The sequence below is a fragment of the Cystoisospora suis genome (genome assembly GCF_002600585.1).
Source record: "Cystoisospora suis strain Wien I chromosome Unknown contig_5565, whole genome shotgun sequence".
In the NCBI taxonomy this organism is placed as follows: Eukaryota; Apicomplexa; class Conoidasida; order Eucoccidiorida; family Sarcocystidae; genus Cystoisospora; species Cystoisospora suis.
The window spans coordinates 1-24457 of NW_027158355.1; the positions used below are offsets into that span (position 1 = coordinate 1).

At 48.3% G+C, this 24457-nt stretch overlaps 5 protein-coding genes across 5 annotated transcripts; 3 read left to right on the plus strand and 2 right to left on the minus strand.

Moving 5' to 3' along the window:
- Positions 1-112: 112 nt before the first annotated feature.
- On the plus strand, positions 113-6216 carry CSUI_009358 (methyltransferase domain-containing protein; the record flags this gene model as incomplete). The annotated part of the gene is made up of 8 exons (XM_068069474.1): positions 113-1881; positions 2432-2526; positions 2809-2862; positions 3486-3549; positions 4059-4165; positions 4865-4964; positions 5722-5814; positions 5929-6216. Exons 1-8 carry the CDS (start codon positions 910-912, stop codon positions 6214-6216), a joined length of 1773 nt encoding a protein of 590 aa, XP_067918546.1. The 5' UTR covers positions 113-909.
- Positions 6217-8765: 2549 nt separating this feature from the next.
- Positions 8766-16664, plus strand: CSUI_009359 (uncharacterized protein). The gene is made up of 3 exons (XM_068069475.1): positions 8766-11105; positions 11689-14324; positions 15050-16664. The coding sequence occupies exons 1-3, from the start codon at positions 9837-9839 to the stop codon at positions 15870-15872; spliced, it is 4728 nt and encodes a 1575-aa protein (XP_067918547.1). The 5' UTR covers positions 8766-9836; the 3' UTR covers positions 15873-16664.
- An 891-nt stretch (positions 16665-17555) lies between these two features.
- On the minus strand, positions 17556-19234 carry CSUI_009360 (hexose transporter; the record flags this gene model as incomplete). The annotated part of the gene is made up of 2 exons (XM_068069476.1): positions 17556-19173; positions 19227-19234. 2 exons carry the CDS (start codon positions 19232-19234, stop codon positions 17556-17558), a joined length of 1626 nt encoding a protein of 541 aa, XP_067918548.1.
- A 2982-nt stretch (positions 19235-22216) lies between these two features.
- CSUI_009361 (uncharacterized protein) lies at positions 22217-22828 on the minus strand (the record flags this gene model as incomplete). The annotated part of the gene is made up of 1 exon (XM_068069477.1): positions 22217-22828. A coding segment is annotated over one exon (318 nt), but the record flags the coding sequence as incomplete, so codon positions are not given.
- Positions 22829-23038: 210 nt separating this feature from the next.
- Positions 23039-24457, plus strand: CSUI_009362 (uncharacterized protein; the record flags this gene model as incomplete). Its single annotated transcript, XM_068069478.1, has 1 exon — positions 23039-24457. A coding segment is annotated over one exon (414 nt), but the record flags the coding sequence as incomplete, so codon positions are not given.

The following is a 24457-nucleotide window of genomic DNA, read 5'->3' on the forward strand; positions in this document are numbered from 1 at the left end:
CTTCGTCTACTTTCTATCTCATTGTGCACATGTGTTTTGCGGGGACGTCTTCGGAAGTGTCAACGGCGTCTCCTGCTGCCAAGCTTTCCTAAGTCTCAATCCACACTGCACTGTGTTCGTGCGCATACCACCATCATGGAAAGGAGCCACCATTCTGCGTTGCATGCCTTTCCTACCGGAATGAATGCATGCACGAAGAGAGAGTGAGCTTTTCCTTTTCCGTACAGTCTTCTCTGCAAGAATGGCTCTCTCTAATTTTTTGCAGACTTCTCTCTTCCTACCACGCAAGTCTTTCTTCTCTCGTGGTTATCAAGAAATTTTGTCGTCCATTTTCTTGTGTCGCGCACGGGGAGAGGAAGAAAAAGAGTGACGAGTAGTGAGAAAGAAGTATCGCCCTAGTTTCTCTTCATGTTAAGGGGATAGGTTTGCCTTCACACACTGGTGACTGACAACCCACTATTCCTTGTCTTCGCCTTACAAAACATTCTTTGCTTAGAATTCCACACAGGAACAACACGCAATCAAGGTCACTAGAAAGACATCTCCTTTTTTCATCATCTTCTTTTCTTTCTCTTTCTCCTCCAGCTGCAGTACCTTGTCCCTACGATGTGAGAGGGGCTTGGAAGGTGAGCCCTTGAAGGAAGCGTACGTGCTCCGTAGCTTCGAAGAACGGGTTGTCTCGAGTATCAAAGCAGTCCGTCTTTTCTTTCTTCTGAGATTCCTCCACCGCTAAGTACGTCAACTTTTCTTTTGATGGACAAGAAAGAAGGAGCTCACCGTCCCTCTCTTGCCTCGAGCCTTTTCCCTGGTTCTTCAAGTGCCGCCGCAACTTCCTCCAAGACAAAGAGCAAGAGAGGGAACGTCTTCACCAGCAGCTAGAAGCCCTCTCTCAGTATGGACTGAAATGACATGAAGAGAGTACGCAGAGAAGGGCTCAAAGAACGGAAGTCAACGGAACCAAGAAAGAGCGAAGAAATGGGGTTCAGCGATATGGGTGGTGCTGATGGAGAGAACAAAAGAGCCTCTAAGAAAAAAAAGACGATGAAGATGTTTTTGCAGAGGCAAGATATTGAGAATGACAGTAGCTCTTCCTTTCCAAAGAATTTGCAGGACACCGGCATACGTTCCGAAGAAGAGAAAAGGAAGAGAAGGAAAAAACGGAAAAGACAAGTGTCAGAAGAGAGCGAGATTACGAAGGTGAACGGAGAGCGAAGCTGTGATGAGGCTGACACGAGGAGGTCGGCAGATATGTGTACACCGGACGCAAGTCAGCCGACTCTGAAATCTTTGAACGGAGCGCGTAGGAATGCGAAGAGACACAAATGTGACTCCGAAGCGCAGGGTTCTATTTCCAATGAAACTTTCTCCTCTACTTCTATTCCCGTTATGCAAGAGAAAAAGAAGAGAAAGAAGAAAAAACACAAAAAACGAGAGCGAGACGAAACCTCCTTCTCTGAGCCCTCACTAGTAAGCAGAGAAGGGCAGGAGGATAGATCATTCGAAGGTACGTGTAATGAGGGAACAACTCAACAAGGGCATCGTAAGGCAGTGGTCTGCGTCTACACAGCAGTAGCAGACGATAAGAGAAGAAGGCACCCAAGTGTGTTGGGAGCTGGTCTTGGAGAGAAGGGGGGACACAAAAGACGGAGACTTGCTGTCGGAAGAGATGGGTCTGGGATCGAGAGCGATAGAAGTTTATCCTCTCACACTGAGCCAAAGAAGAGATTTACAGCACAGCAAACACTTCAGCTAGAGAAGAGAACACTGCTGCTACAGAAACTACAAGGAAGTCGATTCAGGTCTTTGAACGAGTGTCTGTACACCTCAACTGGCCAGGATGCCTTCAAAGCGTTTCAGAAGGATCCGTCCCTCTTTGATGCTGTAAGGACATCTGTTTTTTTCATACGCATCGGTCACCCTATGCAGATGATATCTCCTTCTGGATCTTTCAAGAAAGGGGCGAATGTACCAAAGGAGTTCGCTCATCGCGTGTAGATACACAGGTAGTAACGTGTATACATTGGACGCATGGCGGATGCCACCGAAGAAGACGTATACGTATAGGAGTATATATGTGAAAGTATGGGTTTGTAGGTCCCCCCTACCTATGTATGTATGTATCTGTAGATGTGTATGGAGGAGGTACATGTGTGTGTGTACAATTCCTTCCTTGAGAGAGACATATAAGTATCTTCTGGCGTATTTACAGTGGTACATATAGATATTATTTTTCTGTCTATCCCATCTCCCATCTATGATCTAAGTGCCTGCCCACGTCTCTGTCTAGGTACCTAAAAAGGACTGAGAGCGAGAGAGATAGGGTCGTGTCTTTCCTTGTACTCCGCTGTAGGGCGAAGGACATATGAAAGCAGATCTTATGTCCTGTATACCCTTCGTGACTCTGGTTCGATGCTTATATGTGTATGTACAGTATCATAAGGGCTATAGACTTCAAGTAGCTCAATGGCCAGTCAAGCCTCTCGACCTCATCAAAGACTGGTTACGTCAGCTTCCTCAACAATGGAAGTAAGATACAACACCTTCACTTCCCCTTCACCTCTTATCTTTCGTTTCTCTTCGTCTTCTTTCGTCAGTCTTTCTCTCTTTCCCGGCTTGTTCGTTCTTTTTCTCTCTGTCGGTTCCCCGTCCTGTTGTTCTCCTCATATCTCTCCATTCTGTCTACGAAGAAAAACGGTGGAGGTGATCTTTGGAAACTTCTCTGAGTTGAGTGGGAGGAAAAAAGAGAGACCTAAGATTTTCTTCGTTCGCTTGTGTATAAGATGTTTCTATCTCTCCTCTTCTTTTCAGAATTGCAGACCTTGGCTGCGGTGATGCTGAGCTTTCAGCGTGTTTTCCAGAAAGGTACGTCATGGCTAGCGACATGACGGAATCTTCTCCCGCTTCTTCTCTTCGTTCTCTTCGCGATGATTGGAGTGTATATACAGCCTACTCGCTACTCTTCCTCGTGATGGCCCTCATCTTTATCTAACCCTGGCCCTCCAAGACTACATGTACATACTTAAAGATACACAACATTCAGCTGTCCTTTCTCAATCTGTACACATATGTAGACAAACGATTTCTTGTCATCTTTTTGAGGTCTTTGTCTTAACCTGTACTATTCTCTGCCTCTACCTGTGTCTATATCTGCGATCGACGACAGGCAAATAGAAAAACCTTCTGTCTGTTGATGTATATCATGAGAAAATGAAAGCATCTCTCTCTTTCTCGGACTCAAGAGAGACCTGTTCTCTTGCACAGGAGAGCGGGAAGTAGAGAATGTCTTTCAGACATCTCTGTGAGAGACAAGAAAAGCGAAAGGTCTTGTTTCTCGTTTCTATCCAGACTCGCTAGTCTGACGGTATTTTTCTCCCGTTGTATCTTTTTCATCAACGTTTCTATACTCAAGAAGAAAACGGTGAGAGAGAGGAAGCAAATCAAAGAGATCTATGACGTTTAAAATGTATCTTTGTTTGATCGTTTAGGAATGTCCTTTCTTTCGATCTCGTCTCTGTCAATCCTAATGTTACCGCATGCAATTTAGCCCAGGTAAGTGTTTCTCAGTACATAGCTATAGCCGACAACGGAGAGGCGTTTACATTCAAGTGACTCCCGAAAATATATTTCTGAAGAAGCCGTGATGAACGACGATCCCCATTCAAGGCATGAAAGACAAGAGCTAAATTACACTGTTACGTGCGAATATCTACCTATCTATGTATGTGCCTTATCTGGTCTGTCCATGTATCTATCTATCTGTCTATATATCCACGTATCTTCTGTCTATCTACATACACCTTTCTTACTATCTCCCTACGCCTGTCTATGTACATTTGTATCTATCTACATCTATCTATGTCTATATCTGTCTATCTATGTATCCATCTATAGAGCGGTCGTACTGACCATAGCATATGTCTGTCTCATCCTTATGTGACGGTCGTGTCTCTACTTCCTTGCATGTATACCTCTCTCACCCCTCAATGCCTCTCACCGAGGTAACTGAGTGAACTGCGATCTATGAGCACCACGCGCCTCTCTTTCGGCTGGTCGTGTAGGTACCTCTTCCAGAGTGTTCGGTGCATGCAGCGATTTTCTGTTTGAGTTTGATGGGTAAAGATTGGCCGACATTCCTTCAGGAAGCTCATCGCATTCTTATGCCACGGTAAGCCAAGAAGCATTAAGAGAATTACCGCCGTTTTCTTTCAGCATATCGCATCGTAGTGTAAGAAATCACAGACATCATCTTGCTTTCAAATTCTTTAAAAGAATGATCATATCGAGGAGTTACACGAGAGTAGCAGAAGGACGAGTTGCCTGGAACTTCTCCGTCATGGTCTTTAGCGAGCAACTCACAGAACGTACGAGTGTATTCACTATTTCGAAGTGCATAGACACCTCATAGAAAGCACTTACCTCTATATAGAAACGTACGCTGTATACGTGTGTGCTTATTCAGTGTCTCCCGGTGTGTTCTGTTTTACTTCATTTCCTGTAGATCAGCCGCGATGACGTATGTATCTCCGTTTGACGCTGGAGTCGGGTAGAGGGCATTTGTCTGGCGTTATAACGCCACGGACGTTCGTGATTTCCCTCCGATATCTAGCCATGGCTATTCTGTCTGCTCTGCAGCAACGTCGTGTCCACTTCTTCTGTCTCTGTATATCAGAAAGTATCAACAGAGCTTTAGTCTTCACCCTTATACCGCAGATTCACCTTTCGTCTTAGATGTCTTGCAACTTCACGTGGGCATTGGCACTCCAACCTACAAGAGTTCCATGCACATCTATCCTACCGTATGTGCAAGTTTAGCGTAGTCTTTCTTTTTGCAACCTGTATTTCTCTCTTGGTTCTTTTTCTTTAGAGGAAAACTAAAGATCGCAGAAGTTCTTTCTCGAGTGTCGGATTGCTCATCTCTCGTTCGTGGAATTGAAGGTCTTGGATTTACTCTGACGCAGCCTGAGGTGAGCGAATGAACGTCCCTTCATGCGAGATGGTTTTTCCTATGTTCTCTTGTGCAGCACGAGTTGTCTCCTTCTTCTGTCTTTCTCTATCAGCAGGTATTACCAGACTTCCAGTCTTCAGCAATGTACTGCAGAATCATCATCCGTCTTCTCTTCAGTCCATCAGAAGCGTTTTGACGGGAGAGTGGTACATAAGACTCGACCTAAGGCCTCTCTTAGTAACTCGGAAGACACCGGGTCAACTGGAGTTCTTCGAACGGATTAAATTCGTCTTCTGCTTGTAGATACTTGTTTTCATCTGAGTCAACATATATGTAACACCATGCTATAGACGAGTAGTACGTGGAGAAGGAGTGGGAGTGAAACTGAAGAAAATCAGATGCTTCTTTTTCGCACGGATTACGGGCTTCCTCCCTTCTGAAAGAAGATAGAAATTCAGTGATCCCTTATGTGTCGTGAGTCTTCACTGAAACGGAGAAATTAGGTTGATAGTACGGGCCGTACAAGGAGTCGTTCTGTTCTCTACTACGGTTGAGGTTATATTGCCGACTGTGTGTATATGAAGGCATAGTATCTATCAGTAGGGACGGAAAGGGGGGGAGGCTTGTTTCTGTTGACAGGTATATACAGCGCGACCGGAGGACTCTTGGTCTTACTAGAACGTCGTAGCACCGTGACTGGAGGGAGAAAGAAGTCCAAGCGATGAGAAGTGTCGATGAGATGTATTGATATTTTGCTGCTGCCGGCTGTTCTGCAGTCATCAGGAATACCAGAGAGAGATAGAGAAGGTGGTTTCTGTCTGTTGAAAAGCGAGACTGTCTCCTTTGTTTTTCCTGTCATGATGATAAAGGTAATAGACAATTGAAAATGTTACATACGAGAAATAGATCTGTACATGTGTAGACATTCAACATGTTCGCATTCGTCTGTCTCTCGCTCTCGGAATCTTGTCGTCTTCGCACAGGAACGTATAGCGTCGTTTTTTCTTATTTTAGAGTTTGAGAAGACTTCAAGTAAGAAGAAAGAAGCTGGTTCTTTTTCAGATAGGAGAGCTGACAAGAAAAGTAAGAACAAAGAGACTGTGAATGGAGAGAGGAACGGATTCAAAATCTCCCAAACAAAATCTCCAAGAAATCAATCGAAGGGTCCGTCTGGTACTAGTGGTGGTGATAAAAAGAGAGCCATCCGAGGCTCGCCCTTTGCGGATCTCTGTTCTTCTCTTCTAAAGCCTTGTATTTATAAGCGTCGGTAATGTAAGACTCGTTTCGGTTGTTCATCAAAGTTCGAAGGATAGCTGGAGGAGAACACATAGCGGAGAAAAGGTAAAACACAAAGAGTTTGAAGCCGGGGGTCCCCACGGGACTGGGTCGTGTCGTCGAAGAGAGCGGGTGATTCTCCAAGAGAAGGTCACTTGAACAGGACAGAGAAAGAAGAGAAAGAGGGAAAACTTATATATATTACGGGCAAGACAACCCTAGTATGTCTGTCTAGGGTTAAGAGACAAAGAGCTCTTGACAGACGCCAGTGTTTTAGGAAGATAAAGCAAGTGTCATCCCCAATTGTTGGCTACCTCAAGTAGAAAGACTTCACAGTGTGTCCGCAATTTGTTTTCTTCTATTCTGTTTCCATTTGAGACTCTTAAAGAAGTTAAACATCGATTCTATTTTCTGCAGTTGGTAGCTACCGTGCACTCTCTTCTCAACACGCAAGAAAAGCACCTGGCTGTAGCCGGTCCTTTCTCGTGTCTTTCCTGAGAATCACTGTCATGGTTTGCAAGCGGGTTTCGCCGGGTAAGGCAACGCCAGAAAGCGATGTCAGTGGTGATGGTGTGACACGAGGAAGAAGTTACTAGGGTGGACGGAAATATTCTTTGCAAGCAGGGGTACATGTTGTCTTCGGATGATAGGAGTAGCTCTTGTTGTTGTAGCGGGTCAAGGAGCTGCTTCGATCCTCTTCCCGCAAGTTATTTAATGCAGTTGATCTAAAAATTTAAGCCCGGCCTACGAGAAACAGTAACTAAGCATTGAGGGATTGGTCGGTGAACAGTTGTGATGGCTCTCTTGAAAGCTCGTGGGGTCTCTTAGGCTGAAATCGAGTGTGAACGAAAAAGTGAGGTCACGTGCAAGGCTTACGCCCCTCTAGGTTCTCCGGTGTATCTTGGAGTTTTTTAGGTCTGATTTGCGTTTGAGGCGGAGATAAGAGGGTAACACACACCCTGAACTCCAACCAGCGACTCCGCTGGGATGAGCCAAGCAGCACGGGTGAAACAGAAGCTAAGATCGGCTGGGTGGAAGGAGCACCAGCCGGGTAGCATGCCCAATTACGAGATGCCACTGCACCCGGCTCTCCTTGGATAGCGGAACACCACTCAGAGACAGTTTACGTTTCTCTGTTCTTATCCCAAATGTGGGGCGACGGAAATCACTTTGAGAGAGCAAGAGACTCGTAGGTTTGTGATTTCTCCAGCACGTTGCGCGGCAGACCAGGTTCCCGTACGATGTCTGACCAGTCCAGGTGAGATTGGGAGCCATTCGACCTTTCGTTTGATGAGCTCTCAATTCAGTAGGGGCCAGGTAGCCGGACGCGACTACGTGACTCTGAAAGATGTCAGAAGAAAGACAATTGTCAAACCCGTCACATTGCTCTCGTCAGCACTAGGGAGACCTCAATGTCTGAAAGCAGTAGTAGTGAGGTCGGGGTCCGTGACTGATACTTTCGCCCAGTGATTCTTCTAAGCAATGCCGAAAGCTAACGAAAACTTAGTCTTTCTTCCTCCTTAGGCAGACTCGAATGTCTTAATAGATGAAGGGACGCGAGCTGAGCGAACAACTGTTTGATACTGTCGATGATGAGTATAAGAGCATATACATTTTCCCGATTTCGTTCTTTCCTCCCGTCATGTGTCGTCCTTGTCCCGTGTCAACGAAATGCAGACGCACGCCAAGTCGGTGAAAGCCGCGTGTGGCTACAGAACCCTAAGCCAATGCTAAGTAGGGGTATTCGGGGTTCCCACTCCGTGGTGGTGTATTATGCTCTTGAGAGGCAGTAGTTTTTGTTTTCTTCCGTGGAGAACTGTAGTAGCACCTGTTGTACCTGTGGCACTCCATACGATCTTTAGATAGTTTGCCGTACGGCAACTTGCCAGGAGGAATGGTGAGGCAACTGGACAGTGTTCTCTACACGGAATGTCACTTGCAAGATGAATCAAGAAAAGAGCCAGATTCTGCAACAGAAACGGTCACATACTGACAGAGTTGACGACGATGGGACTCGAACCCACAACCTTCTGATCCGAAGTCAGACGCCCTATCCATTGGGCCACGCCGCCTAAACACGGTTTCTCCTGGACCAGCCATTACAGACGGTCCTTTTCCTTTTACTTGTTCACCTATCTTCGGAGTCTTCTCGACTTTTTTTTTTCTTTTGATGAATGAAGGACAGTCGCTGGCAGACATTCAGACTTCCCGCGTCCCTGGATTCGATCTGGATTTTGACCTCTGGGGGATCGGACAGCGTCGCACTCCGGCGTGTCGGCACTTGAAGGCTGCGCCCCTCCTGTTTCGGTACACTTGTTAGTATACTTCTTTTTCACAGGTGAACAGGAGAGAAGGCGAGACAAGTGGTGACGTGAAAAAGTGTCTTCGGAAGCATAGTGTGGTGATTCTGGGTCTAAATGTCTGCCCTACTTTCAGTTGGGACAAAGAGAATACAAAATGAATCTCGCCGCGTTCCTTCATGCGCAGTGGGCCGTTTGCCCGCTGCTGCTGCTGCATGCGAGGGAGACTTCTAAAACACCTCTAACTTCCGGATTATTCGGGTAGTTGTCTGCGACCTCACCAGAGGAAATCATAGATACATTTGCCTTGTCTCAGAGCGGGATAAGCTGTGGTTTTTGCATCCGTCACCGGGCCGACAAACATTTACATAGTCGGAATGTTGGATGCTAACAAGCTACGCGCACAACGGCCGAACACTCGATTCATTACGTTGTTTCTTCCCCGGTTGGAAGAAAAGCATTTTCAACGTATCGTCGCACGTTTCCGCTGTGTGTCGGGGTCTACGTACACCCGAAACTGGCTCTTCTCGGGAAATGAGCAGCTGGTAATTGGTGGTGCTTGTTTTTCTTTCACACCCAGCAACAAGTTCCTCAGCCATCTCACCAGAGAACTTTCGTTTTGAAACCTGCTCTCGGTATCATGTGTCGCATTTCCTCGCCGTATTTTGTCTCTGTTTGGTTCTTTTTCTTGTGAGCTCATCTCACCGTATCCTGTCCGCCTGCTCCGCGCTCTGTGCCTCCCCTTCCTATCGAGTGTCTCTTACGCCGCGGCTGAGAATGCTCAGAATTTGTGCGTCTGTTTTTCCCGTGCGGCGAGATTTTCTGCTCTATACTTAACCTCTTCATGGCAGCGTGTGGAAGTCGTACCCCAGTGGTGTATCCGTCCTCCCGCCTTGTCTTTTCCTCTCATCGGAGATCTGCCTCAGTTCCCTTCAACCGCTCCTAGTGCATCGCAGTTCAACAGTCTCTTCAGTTCAACGGCTTTTTGGCCTGTGAAGCCTCCAGTTTCCAGCTTCTTTTTTCTCTCCGCCGTTTAGCCTCTGTCGCTTTCTCTGGGCGTGGTCTTGTGGTGTCTTCTACGGCAGCTTTCGAATTCGCCATCCTTCTTTGAAGTATAGATATGTTCTCCTCACCTAAAAGCATGTGATACCCCTTCTTTCGGCTCTGAACGGACGTCTTTCCTTCCTAGTTATCCGCTTGGATTGCCAGGTTTTCTTTCTTCTGTCCCGCCCTGTCGACGTCATTCTTTCTGTTTTTCCCCCGTTGTTCCTTCCTTTCTCTGCATGACCCTTGATGTTTCTCCCGCTCTTTAAAGAATGAACTCGGGAAACAACTCTTCTCTTCCCTTGGCTGTGCCTCAGCCACCAGGGGGAGGCCCTGGCGCTTCTGGTAGTGGCGGTGCTGGTGGCTCTGTCTTTACTTCAGGAGACTTCGCTCTTGCGTCGCCTTCACGTGTAATAACGACTCAACAGGACGTTTCGTATAATCGTTCAGGTGTCTATACAGCTTCTCAGTCGTCTACATATTCAAGTGAATCTACAACCATCAGTTTCACATCTCATTCTGTCTCTTCTTCATCGTCTTCTGTTTCATATCCTCCTCAGTCTTCTCTAGATTCATCTTCATTCTCTCTTTCTCATCCACATCAAACAAGCGGAAGTGGCTCATCTGGATTTGGAGGTGAAAAACTCAGCAAACTCCAAGCCCTCCGCGCTAAATTGAAGAAGACGGTTCCTTCCTCAGCCTCCTCCGGTAGTCGGGGGGAAGCGGCACCCTCGTCGTCTTCGAATGCGGGGGTTGCTATGTCTCCGCCTTTTTCTCATTCACAGAGTGAAGGGGATCTTATGACGTCTATTCATCCCTCTCTCTCTCACCATGAGTCTTCTTTCTCTTCTTTTTCTTCGTCTACATCCCGTAGTTCTTCTCTTGAACTCTCTAGTAATCTCACGGCTACAGCTGCTGGCGTACATAAGCCTGTTACATCAACTCTTGTATCCACTATAGGAGGCACAGGAGGTACAGTAACCACTCCTGTCGTATCAACACCTTCCTCTCAAACATTTGGGATGTCCTCTTCTGAGAGAAGATTGACAAAAGGCGCCTCTATACCGCCGGCTCTTCCCTCAGCATCATCATCATCCTCATCTACCCCTGCTGCTACTGCAGGAGGAGGAGGAGGATTAGCTGCTTCTCGTACTGTCTTCAGTAATAGTGGGAATACTATGGCTAGTCATACACCTGCTTCTTCAACCACCCACTTATCACGACAGGCCGTGGTACAACCCCAAAGAGATGGGAGACTCAAACCTCCGCCCTCTCTTCTGCAGACCCGAAAATCCGACGAAACTCATCAGCACTCCACACATCAGTCTTTAAGTGGGGTATCTGCCAGCCATCACACTACTACTAGCAACAGTAGCGGAGGGGGGTCGGTGGGTGGGGTTGTAGTAGTAGTGGGAGGGAAGGTCGCACCCGTTGTACCACCTCCTGCCCCTGCAATACGGGCCAGGGCTAGTGCGGGGGCCGCCGTGGTGAGAGGCACGGGGGTACCTCTGTTGGCCGCTGAACAGCCAAGGCAGCAACAGGTAAGGTGATGCTACAAAGTGTATGCGTACTCTCCAGAAGGCTCTGCTTCTTTCCTCTCGGTCCCTATGTCCATCTTTGTAGATATTTAGCCAGGTAAAAGGCCTGTGCTGTATCAGGTACTTGTATGTATGGTTTGTAGAGTCAAGTCGTGTGGGAATGTGAACTGGATAACATGCCGCTACTTCTAGGGAGCGAAGAGGTCACCGATTTACAGAGGGAGTTTCTGGTGTCTATGAACGAAGGGGCTGTAGTATTTGTGATTCCGTGGACCTCTACGTGAGCGGAGGTATGGCGTGCATCTATCTACACGTGTGTAGGGAGGTCTATCTTTTCTTCACGTGCTGGCATGTGTTTTCTCCATATGGATCTCCACGTATGCATATATATACATGTATACTGATGGAAGTACGCCTAGTTGTTATGCACGTGCTGGTCTGTCTGTGATGGATCAAACAGTACTTTTCGCTCGTCATGAGGTTTCCATGTATTTCTTGAAACCTCGTGACGACCTCTCCCTTCCCCCCCCCTCTTCTCCGACTGTATCCGGAGTCTTCTTCACTCTTTCTTTCTTCGGTTATGCAGCCTTCTCCACCTCGTACCTCAAGTGATGCCCCATCCTCTTCATCTACGACTCATAGTCTTACACCTCCATCATCTTCTCTGCCCTCTACAACTTCAAAGGTTCCTCCAGTCCCCCCTCCCGTCCCATCATCCTTATCAGTCGTCCCTTCTTCTGCAGGAGGAGGGGGAGGCTCTGTAACTTTTACACCTTCTGTCGCTACTACTCCAACAACTACGACGGCAGGGGGAACTCCTGCTGTTGCTCTTAGTACTACTGGTCGACATCAAGACTCCCCTCCATCAGCAGCGGGATCGGCTCTTAGTCAAGGAATAGTAGTCGTAGATGGAAGTAGTACTTCAGTTCACTCAGGCCATTCGCATACTGGGGCGGGACCTACGCTTACGACGATTACTCCGTCCACTTCAAGGGGAGGGGGGGGTGTCAAGTCATCTGGAGTTGTAATGAAGGTATCTGGTGCAAGTAAAGTAGGAGTAGGGCTATCTACTTCACAACAGCAGATCACACCAGTCTCGACAACTACAAATGCAGTGAACGCCCCCGCCCCTATGACGAGAGTCTCAGGTGTGCTAGGGTCAGGTAGAGTAGGCAGTAGTAGTAGTGGTGCCACTCCCGCGACGAGTTTAAGCATTGGTAAGGCACCAAGTATAGTAGCGTTATCGACAGGAACGGGTGTTGTCAGTAAAGCAGCTACGGGGGTAGGGGTATCTCGAAGCCTTCTTAGAGGGGGTGTTGGTGGTGGTGGGGTGATGAGCGCAGGGGGTTCGAGCAGTCCTACAGCCTTGCCTGTGAATACATCTACAGCTTCATCAAGCGGAGGGGGGGTTGTCTCATCTATCGTATCTCATACAACACATGAAGGCAGTAGTAAGTCTGGGACAGGGGGAGGAGGGAATGAAGCTGATTTTGATGCCCCGATGTCCTTTGAAGAACTTATGAGACGTAAAAGAGAAATGAAGAAGAATGCTGCTGAAGATCAGCATCCGTCATCTAGTCGAGGTACTGTAGTCATTTTAGGAGGTATAGAGCAACCACGTGGACAACTTTCCGTGTCTGTCAATACACCGTCAATACAGAGCGGACCGCCAACAGATACCTTGAATTCTCCTCTTCATCCTGCAAGTCGTCAGATATCTCAAGGAGGAAGCGGGACAGGCAGTGCTGCGATTTCCACCCCTTCTGGACATCATCGCCTTATCAGCGGAAAACAGTCTCCTAAGGTCCCCCCACCTCCTGCATCTCTTCTTCATCTCCACGATCCACATTCAAGAGGCCTATCTCCCGCTACTGCTGCTGCAGCTGTTTCAAATGCCGATGGGACCTCGGCTAATAGTACTAATAGTATGACTATGGGTGCTGCTACAGCACTCCTTCATTCAAAACAGCAACAGCACCAGCCAGCCCAGCTACGAAAACACCTGGTTCATACCAAGGAAGGAGTTGAAGGAGATGACGCAGCCGGAGTTGATCATCTTTCTTCTACTACGGACATGGGGGGGGAGAAAGGAGTTCTTTCAGTGAGAAGGCCCGGTGTGATAGATGAAGGCGAGAGAACAGATGCCTCTGGTAGTCTTAGTGCGGCGGGACCTGAACGAGAAGAGCATCTTGCAACGATAGATGAAGATAGCTCGAGAATAACTTCTTCGAGTCATGATGACGTCATGTTGTCGGATGAAGTGAATGAAGGGGAGATGAACAAGGAAGGAGTCTCAACAGGCATTGGGAGAACTCCTCAATCGTCGTTGTTGTCTTCTTCTTCTATCTCTATGACTACCAGTTCCGGAGGAGCAGTCGTGTCGACTCTTCCCCCTCAACCTAAGGCACGGCCAGGTTTACCTACCCCTAAGATAACAGCAGTGATCTCTACATCATCTACTACCGCTGGGTTGGCTGGGGCTCAGAAGGGACATCTCATTCAGACATCTGGTCTCTCCTCCGGCCAATCAAAAGCTCCCTTTGCAGCCAAGAAAGTTTCTGTCGCCTCGACAGCTCATCATCAGGTCATCATGAAAAGTGTAGAAGGAGATACAGCCGGGCTCAGGAAGACGACAGTATCTTCATTCTTACCTGCCGGAAAACATGTGGCCACTTCCAAGACCGTCGCGGTATCTCAAGCAGGAATCAGAAGTACAACACATGCTTCGGGAGTGTCTCCTCCTCAAGGCATGACCGCTGCTAAACAGCTAGCCAAGACGTCGAGTGTCTCCTCGTCGTCGGCAGCTGGAGCGACCCCTCAAGTAGGGCATAAGCAACTCATGGTGAGAGGTGTACCTACACAGAAAGCTACAGGGGGCGCCGGAGTAGTCCGATCATTAGGAGGTGAGGCGATAGCAGTAAACCATCGAGATCCGCAAGGGGTTGTTGTTACGGGCAAGCATGCCGGGGGAAATGTCTCAGCAGAGATAGATAGACAAACGCCTTCTTTTCCTTCTGCTCATCAAGTTGGTGCTATGCGGGTGATAGTCCCAAATCAAGCTAAAACGACAGCAGCTTTGAGAAAATCGCCTCAGCAACCCGTAGGGAAGACGGTCTCGGGTGTAACTACAGCTCTCAAGGAATCAGGAGGAGGTACAGTGGGAACTTTGACAGGACGAGGTCCAAACGGAAGCCCTGCTGTCTCATCTGCCTTGAAAAGCAGGTACGTTTTGGTAGTCTTCCGGAACGGCTGACTTCATTTATACCGAAGATCACAGGGTTGTCTCCGCTGGAAGATTATTTCTTGTATAGTCATGTATCCTATCAGGATCTGCGTCTTTGCTGCAATTGAACCCCTCGGGGTTTTATCTCTCTGGTTAGTTGTAATGGGGGGGTACCGGTGTAGATTTCTTCGCCTGCATGCAGCAGGTCTGAGCGATCGCCGCAGAGACGCTAACACTCTGCGATTCAATTGCAAATCAGGAAGCCCTAGAACTCACGTTGCAGGCGACGGCTCAACACGTGAGGTACCATGTGTGTATTGTTCGTTGGATAGATCTAGCCAGGAATCACGCGCATTCGTTTGTAATACCTTGTACAGAGAGACAGATACTGTTGTTGTCCGTCATCTAGCAGGCGTCATTCTTTCGCGTCGCTATCTTTGCAAAGATAAAATACTTTTTTGAGAATTAGCTTGTCTTTTTTGTGTCAGACTGTAGTCTCTTGCGTCGTGTCCCACTGCTATCCATGTATATACACATCCGTATAGCATGCAGACATGTATGCACAGTGTATACCTATTTTTACCCTTATACGTCTATGCAAGCTTAAGTGCATGCATGGGTCTGTTGATATAGTCCGTATATGTGTGTAGCGAGACCTGTGCTTCGATTGCAGCTTTCTTTCTCATCTCCTAGGACGTTCTGTGTGTTCCTTTGGTTTTTGCAGAGTCTTGAATGACTTCTGTCACAAGATCGCGAGCCAAGAACTCGTATATAAGCCGTTGGCTACAGATACATGGCCTCCCGTTTTGTCTTTCTCAGCGACGAATAAACCTCATCTATGTAATACTTTGAACCGATTCTCAGGGCATGGTGATCAGAAAGTAAAACAAGCTCTTTTAGATTTAGAAGTCTCGATGGGGGGAAGTGAGAATACTTCGTCGTCTCTATATAGCACAGATACGGAAGAGATACTCGGACAATTTTTTGCATGCGCAGGAAGCGAGGGAGGTGGAGGAGGATCTCCGGAAGATAATGACCAGGACCCATTTACGCCTTTCTGTTCTTTAGTCTATAGTGAAATTAAGGATACTGTCACAAGTGTCTTAGAGACAGAAGACGTCGTTTTAGATGATAAGAAACTTCAAGCGACAGATGTCAAAGGTGTACGGCAAGGCTTAGTACATCTGCGCTCTTGGTGTGATCGAATGGAATCTCTGCTTCTTGGCTGGGGAGCCAAGATGGAGAAAGTAACAGGAAAAAGACCGTTTGAGTGGATTAGTGAAGAGGATGATGATGTTGCTAGCCAAATAGGAACTGCATGCGGTACTTCGCATGTAGGAAGGAATTCCATGATGGCTTCATCAGATAAAGTTGGTCTTGCGAAACGCTTACAAGGCCACGATGAAAAAAGAAGGCTTGGCGGATACTCACCAATAATAGCAGGAGGAGGACCGAGAGAAGAAGGAGAAGAGGATGTAGATATGGAAGGTGGAGCTGTCTCTTCAGCAGCAGGTGTAGAGGGGGGACAAGATGAAGAAGAAGCGTGATGATGACTGTTGATTTCAGAGTGACTTTGCTTGAGAGAAGAGACGCGAAAAACACACTCTCTGATGCAGGGGGTGGTGTGGGGCGGAGGAAGGATATAGGGAGAAGACTGAGGTCAACGCTGGAGAGGAGAGAAGTGTAGATTGATATGAAGAGAGACATCGAGGTGGAGAAAGATGAAGAGGCAAAGAGAAAATTTCTACACATGTCGGTGTGAAGAGAGTCGTGTCTGTCTGTCTGTAATGCTTTATGGGCTTTTTCTTTACGTCGCCGGGGTGAATGAGTTTTTTTCGTTCGAGAGGTCCACATTATCTAATCAGAGACATTGAGAGTTCCAGTGTATCTTTGACATCAGCTGAAACGAGAAAGGAGTGCTCTCATGTTTCCAGAAGAATAGAGCAAGTTGACTCAGACATCATTCTTCCCGCTATCATCTCTCCTGTATGCATGTCTGTCCGACAAGAATGAGTGAAGACAAGCGAATGACTGAAAGCTCTTGATCATCCCATATGAGGACGTCAGGGAAGCAGTAGCATGTGTTTCGATCGTGGTGTCACTACTGGCTTGTGAGAGACTCGAGTCCTGTTTGTGTTAGTGAGCACGTTATTCTCTCAAGAATAGAGATCATCTTGGATTTCACTTGCCAAGATGGCTTTTTTTTGTTTCGCGTCACCGGTGCATTCATGTCGAAGTGTGGTTGAGGTTGGAGGAAGTACCCAATAGATAGACACGTAGTATCGTTGTATCACCCTTGAAAATTGCCTGCTTCTTTTTCTGTATGAAGCCGCAGGGCCAGCAGTACTAAAGTAAGGTTGTGGACAACATGTTCGACTAGCCTCTGTCTTTTCTTATAGTCAGGCACTGAAAGACTGAGGCAACAGACTACCCCAAGCGAGTTCAGCTTACGTGAAGGCCCTTGTCGATAGATCAGCGTCACCCTTCACACCTGTCGACGGGATCAATCAGGAACAAGAAACCGCTGATAATATCCGCTCCGTCGCAAGCTATGGACTGCTTCTCCGAAGTCAGTGCAATACGGCGATAGGCTCGCGAAAGTAGTTCTATTCCTCTGATGGCCCCGTGTGGAAAGTCCGTACCAGGGGGTGCGAGGAAAAGAAATGGCTAAGCCCTTCGTCACCAAAGAAGGAAAGGCTCAGTCATTAAGCAGGAGGAACATCTCCGCACCCACCCACCGAACGAAAAGACCAGGGTTTGGCGGGGCCGCGATGCTCGGTCCGCACGACTCATCACAAAGGTCATGTCTCCGAACTCGAACCACTTACACACCAAAACCACCGAAAGGAGAAACTACAGTAGAATCCAATACGCTTTCCCTTTACGCTCGGGTTCTTCAAATGGTCCGGGATGAGACAGAAGCCACCCATGGTCAAGAATGCTTTATGCAGTCGCCCCTTACTACGCGCTGCCTAAACAGCCTTCTCCACTACCCCCATAGTCGAGATCTCAGCGGGGGATAGTCAGCGTCACACAGAATCTTCTTCCAAGAAAAAATCGTCCCAACATCATCCCTCGACTTCGGCTCCGGCCCCAACACGGCTCGAGATTGTTCGACGGTCCTTGGAGTTCTTTCGAGTGAGAAAAAGCCCACGGAAATACCCCTTGAAGTCTCGCGGTTGTTGAGGAGGAGCTCACTGGTCATGGTTATCTTGCAGGGAAGGGGACGCTTACACCGTGGAGTTACGAGGAGAGAAATCGTGAGTGCCACTGAGTGTCCTTGCTGATGGCGAGACCGCCGGTTCTTCGGTAACAGCGACAAGACTCGGACTTTTGGTGAAGTACGGTGATTCATCCACAGACAAACCCTTTGTTTCTTTCATAAAGAAGAACATGACAACAAGAGTAACCGCCAGGGAGGCAACGCACATTCCTAAGAAGACGGTGAACCTTTCTTTGAAAAGAAAATCTGATGGCAACACCATTATAAGAGAAGTCAGCCAGATCAAGGATGCTGCCAGTCCTGCCGCTCCTTCCTTGATATCAGAAGGGAAAATCTCAGTTGTATACACCATTAATACCGGGCCATATCCAACAGCAAAACCAGCTAGAAACACGTACAGACACCCTACTGTTACCCACTGCACTGCCGTGCTTTTCGCGTCTACCAGGTTCGCGACCAAAGCTGTGGCCTGAGCTGCAAAAGAGACCAGTAACGAAAACAGGAGAAGGCTACGCCGTCCAAGATAATCTACTAGAGGAACACTAACTATGGTAACAACAAAGTTCAGACCCAAGAGAGCTACAGTCAACCCCGTGATAAGACCCGGGGATAACTTCAGCGATTCATAGAGATTGTTACTGTTTGCCACAAACACGTTAGCTCCGCTCGCTTGTTGCATGATTGACAAGAAGCATGCGAGAAGTATGACTTTGCGATAAGTAGGATCAACAAGGAAGGCCCTCCCTACTGTCAAAGGCTCCCGGGATGTGGACTGTTGCCTACTCTTAACAATACGTCTGAGCTCAGTACTGATATCATCCTTCTGATAAATCTCTCTCAGTAACGCCGCGGCCTTCGGCTTTTGATCCACCCCAACCATGTAGTGTGGTGTATCAAATGGATATACCCAAACCACCAATATAAGAGCAATAAAACTAAGAAGAGCTGGAAAACCTAATAGCGCCCTCCACCATACCCTCTGGAAAGAGGAAAGAGTGAAGACTTCATTCACGGCAGGAGTAGGACCAAACGCGAGGCCCAAGAGAACTCCAACGAAAATCCCGAACGTCACTGCTAGCTGGTGTAAAGCTCCATAAAACCCCCGCCATTCATCTGGCGTCACCTCGGAGATGTAGAGAGGAATAGCCATAGTAAACAAGCCACACGCAATGCCTGCAACTGCACGCCCTATCAGCAGTGTAACGAACCCTTCTGCTGCGGCGGAAAAAATTGATGCCAATGCGAAAATGGAATGGGTGACGATGATACATACCCGACGCCCCGAGCTTGTGAAAACTTCAGCAAGCAGACACCCTACGAAAGCCCCACCAAATACAGCTGAACTGACGATAGATCCGTATATGAGTCCTCTGTTACACCCCCAGTAATTCCCTTTCTCGTTGTGACACCAGCCCAAGTCTATAGTGATGTGGGCCTTCGATGTATTCAGAACGGACAAACTAAAACCTAGCTGAAATGATCCCATTGTAGCCATCAACACCAGCTGAGTGACAGTCTTCAAACCACAGCACCATTTGACTCCGAAAGACGGCTGATCATCGCCCAGAATGTCGCCTTCTACGCGGGGATTTTCATCCCGAGGAGAGTCTGTAGCCATTTTTTCCCTTAAAGAAAAGAAACCGAGGCTATTTATTCAGTGGCAGCAGGACAGACACACGAGTCCATCTGAAGCCAGGTCAACTCCCCCTCGGCGAGCTCACGAAAAAGAACTTGCAGCTTTCTACTGCAAAAGGACCGGTAGAAAATAACCCAGATTTCCCGATTCAAACCAGCAGTTGTCCCGAAGGGCTAGCCTTGACGGTCAATTTAGTAGCGGAAAACCACTTCCCAAATTTCTTTCAGGCTGGGATGAACTGCCTTCGTACCAAACACAGGACGAACCAGGTCTCCGAGACGTGACCTGTTCTTTGTGCCCCACGCGAAACTGCAACGAAAGAGCAGGCGCAAAGGACGGGCCTCAACTGCTTGGAAGATGGCGATTGGCGCAAATTAAAAGGAGACGGACCTGGTGACCAGATGAACTGAAGAAAGAGGAAAAAACAAGTTCAACATACTTGTGGACCGTACATGGGCGAAACGCTGCCAAGTCTTCCGTCGCAGATAGGAAAAGCAAGTTTCGTCGAAGTCCCCACCACAGACAGACCGACGAAATTCACCTGTCCGAAAGAAGGCCTAGGATCACCCAAAAAGAAAAGCGACTTAAAATGACCACTGGTCTGCTCCTGACGGTGATCTGTGTGACCTAGGCAGTGTGCAGACCACACTCAGATAAGCGGACAGAAAAACTAGCACCGCTAGAGGAGGGGAGTCGCTGAGGAAGCTGAACTCTTGTGGTCCGGACAGCTCGGACTCGACGAAACGTGTTTAACCACCGCTGCGAAAAAAAGTAGAAAACCTCTCCTGGTTCTGCAGGTGAAAGGCACACCTTTCACCGGCCGAGTCCACGCCCGCTCCGAACTAGCCGCTTCATCGAGCTGCCGAACAGTCGGTCCGCGGTTGCGACGATCCGATGCGCACTCCCGAGGAGATAGAGCTGAGAGATCAGCAGCCGCACTTCTTAATTGCTGTAACTTTACCGGAACGGCCTGCACCTGTCCAACCAGCCGTCCCGGTAAAGTTATCCGGATAGCCCCCGGCAGCCGTGGAGCCTAGTGTTTCAGCTGGACCATGTTAACTGCAGAGCCAGAATCGGCCGGTCTGGGCTGCCAGGTTCAATAAGGGGCCCTGCCTACTGCCATCACAGCTGATAATGGCTCTCTACACGTCTGCTGGTTATGCGACAGAATTACACGTGGGGACAGGACGTCTCCGCAACCGGTCAGTCTTGTGCGATGTAGGGAGGAGCCCCTGGCGCCCCCCAGTACATCGTATAACTGTGACCCAATGAACTTCGAACACAGCGGCACGCTTGTCTCTCAATCTTGGAGTGTATCCTGATCCGGCAGGTGCTCTGTTTACTCTCTGTGGTTCGTGGCGAAATCAATCTCAGGAGTATATACGACGTTGTCTTAACTCCTCACAACTCCCGCGTTCTGTACACGTGATTTTGTTCTGCGAAAGCAGCCGAAGGCAGACAACGGGGTTTCGTGTAAACGGTGAAAGGGCTGAGTCCTGTCTCTTCCAGATGCACGGTAGGGTGAGGTACGCACCGCCGAGTGGACCCTCTCGGAGCCGGTCTTTCACTTGATACCGTCTCGTCTGGCGGTCATTGGTCACAGGCCACCCGCATTCGCTTCAACAGCTTGCTCTCGGTTCAGTTGTTGTGCTCCGATTGATAGTCATGGGAGACGCGGTGAAGCGAAAGCGTCACAACAGTAAGCACTGTTTCCTGGAACGATAGTAACCACGGATCCACAGCGCCGCTGGCCGCGTTTCGCCATTTCTACGTAGGTGAACTAACCAGTTATGAGTCTCTCTCTTTCGCGGGCAGACGTTGTCAGTGACTGGCAGGTGAGATGATCCGTTAGGCTCAAAACTGATCATCATTTTTCGTTCGTGTGTCCAGCGCGCCATGGTGTCGGATCTCCGAGCGTTGTCGCGCAGTTGAAGGGGAATTGTGATGCAGCGCCACCAGTGAAGTCGGTCCTGGCTCGTGCTTCCAATTCGCGCAGCAGAACACTAGCAAGCCACCTGAGTTTTCTCGTCTTCACTTTTCTCAAAGACGCCCAGTCAACGTCCAAGAAGGTAACTAAGGTAGTGGCATCCGGTCTGTCCTGACAGAGAAAAATGCATATTCTTCGATGTGAACATCTGCCAGTGCGGCCCGATAAGAACTGAGCGGATTTGCCCGTGGCATACAGCCCGCGTGAGCTAGTTCGTCAACGATATTTCCATAGCGCCATGCGCTCCCGCGTGTTGAGTGTCAAGATGGCAGAGAGAATCGTCCCACCCGACAAACAGCTGCTACGGTCGGCGCGTTCAGAAACACTAGTTCTCGGGTGAAGTAGAACCCCCTGGACCCGGGGCCGCGGCGGTTGTTTTTTCTTGATATCTTCCTTGGCAAGCCGTCGTATCCTCACAAGCGCTCCTGCCTTGAGCCGTCTAGGGGGGCGGCCATTGCATCAGAAGCTTCGACCCGTTCAGGCCGGTAATACAGTCGGACAGTATTCCTTTTCCCAAGCAGTGGCCTGCTGGTTTCAGTCCAGGCTATCCAAGATGCTACGTCAGTCTATGTAGTAGTATTTGGGAACTGTCACACACGGCTCGTGCGGTTTTTCATGTTCATACTTTCCTTCTGCCAGCTGTGGCAGGGTGCCGGCTACGAAATCCGGGCTTTAGAAACCGAGCACTCTTCTACGTTTTCTTGACATCGCGAGGGAACTATGGGTCCTTGGTAGTGCTACCTAGACTAGCAAAATAAGTTCTTGTTGACGCTTAAAGCGCCTCCGAAGAATTCACATTGCGCCCGAGTGATCCCCGAGGCGCAGGTTCCTGGACAGAAGGATGAGTACGTTGCACTCTAGAGAACAAAGAAGACCAGGGCCGTCTAATTTTCGAGAGAGGAAGTCCATCATCTTTCAACAGTTTGCTTGATGGCTTGTCAGTGCACCGCCACCCCCAAGAGATACTCCCTGCCGCCGGCGCTCCCGCTTTGTCACCATGAAAGTCCGAAGAATTCGGGAGGGACCGCAAGGCGAAAGTTGAATCCTTGCTTCATGTACCATCACTATTGAATGTTTTGGCACTGTCCGTTTACCGTAGTCGTGAGCGCGTTGTCATTGTCACACATTGAAGCCACGAACCCAGTAACCTACTACCAAAAAGAACAGCATGACGGACCCAGAAGCTGAATAAAGGCACTCGTTTTCACTTCAGGCGTGTTTTCTCTTCTTGTTCACGAGAGTTAAAGGGGTGAAGAATGAAAGTTCGGGGAGAAACAGGAAAGAGTCACATTCTAGCCTACATCGAGTCGCAAACTGGAGTTCGGCGCTGACGCTTGTTCAGGACATCACGTAGCGAGGTGTCACTATGGTCTCTCCTGGATCTTCGATTCCTTCTTCGCCTGTCTTTTTTGGGCCGTCAGAAAAGAGTACACCTGTCTGCCAATACAGATTTTCTTCTGCTACGCTTCTAGACATTGTCGGCCACCCCCCCCGCTTGCCAGCGAATTTATCTGCCAGGCGACAATGCCTCGTTAGTCTCACCCTCAAGAGTACCGACTTCGCTGCAGTGCGTCCATCCTTTCGGGCTGGAGGACACCCCTGAGCCTCTGTGTCCTCTGTCTTCACTTGTCCTTCTTCGCTGCTTTTTCTCCTTTCTTCAAACAGGGGGCAAGGCGGAGGAGGCACTGGACGGGAGGGCGCAAGGGGCAGGGGGGAGGAGGCGGAGGGACGAAGGGAGGGGAGGACCCGAGAGAGACACGAAAGAGTGGTTTCTCTCTTCATATAAGCCGGATTAAGTTGTACCCTAGTAAAAAATTTAACATGCTACTGCTGTTAACGATCAGAAGGGTAAACAGACTCTCTTCATGTATGCTGTGATGGCAGAAATGACCACCATCTGTCCAACAAAAAACTTTTTTCTGCCTCTCTTCTCTCTCTTCTTTTCTTCTTTTTCCCTTTCCTCTGGGAAACCCTGTCTTGGTCCCTGGAAAAAGGAGACTTTTCAATACCTCTTCGTTCGAAAAGCAAGCAGGCAATCCTTTGGTTATGGCTTCTTCGTCCTTGTGATCATCGTCACTTCAGCCGTGTGAATTCCTTTTTTAGCTCGAGTACGAGGAGTTCGCCATCGGTTTTTCTTTTCCCTCTTGTCTTTTTCTGTCCAGGAAGCTTTGTGATTCTTGTAGTGGTTTCTCCCACTTCGGTTTCCCTACTTTTGTTTTCCTTCACTTCCGCTCCTTTCCTGTGTGGGCGTCGCGCGCCTTCAGTTTTGCCGTTCGATTAATTCCCTTTCTCGGTCTTCTTTCTTTTCGTCCGCTGTTTTTTCTTTGCCTTGTTGACGAGAAATTCCTCCCCGTTGCTTCTCAGATAACCTCCGGACGAAAGAAATCCGGCGACTGTCTGTTTCCGCTTGCATTCGTGTTTTATGAGAAGGCAGCTTGTTTTCGATTGATTGTTCTCCCTTTTTTTTCTCCCTTGTTTCTCTCCGCTTTTTCCTTTTTCCTTCTCCTTTCTCATCTTCTTTGTCTTTGCGCGAACCTTTCTTTTCCCGTTCACCAAACCTTCTCTTGTCTCCCGCCGTTTCTCGAGTTTCTCTTTATCTCACCACTACCCTACTTCAGTATTATTCATTCAGAAATGAACTTTTCCGGGCCAGCTGATTGGACGTTGTTCTGCCAGTTTCTCCGCCCTTCTTATATGAAGTCAGTCTGTTGTAAATTAGCGACCGACGTCTGTTGAATGCAAGGCCTCTTCTCTCGGCTTTGTTCAAAGCTTCTACATTTCCTTCATTCTTACTATTGTATTCAGTTGTTCCTTCCCACGGTACTTCCGCGCTCTTTTCTTTTCTATCTTCTTTCGTTTTGCACCTTTGTCTCTAATCTTGTTAGTCGCCTATCACCCTCTTCACAGACACAGCTGCGGCGAATATCCTGTTTCTCGGGCTTTCCAGTGATCGTGTTCATTCTTTCCTGTCGAAAAACTCTCCAGGAATGAGTTTTTCTTTCACAGGTGTCAATATTCTTCCCGTAATCACGCTGTCCTCACTTACTGATCTTCCGTATGCTCTTTTCCTCTCTTTTATTTTGTAGTTAGTTTGAATCCGGTGATTCGTAGGTGGGAGAAGATCTGCATTTGTGCAGGTCTTCGTAGCTGTACGCCTTCTCACACCTTGCTGTCTTCTTTTTTGTTGTTTCCATTGTCTTTTCCTCTTCTTTTTTCCTCTGCCTTCATTTCTCGTTTGCCTTTATCGAGTGACGTTAAATCACTTTTTTTTTTTCTTCCCCCTCCC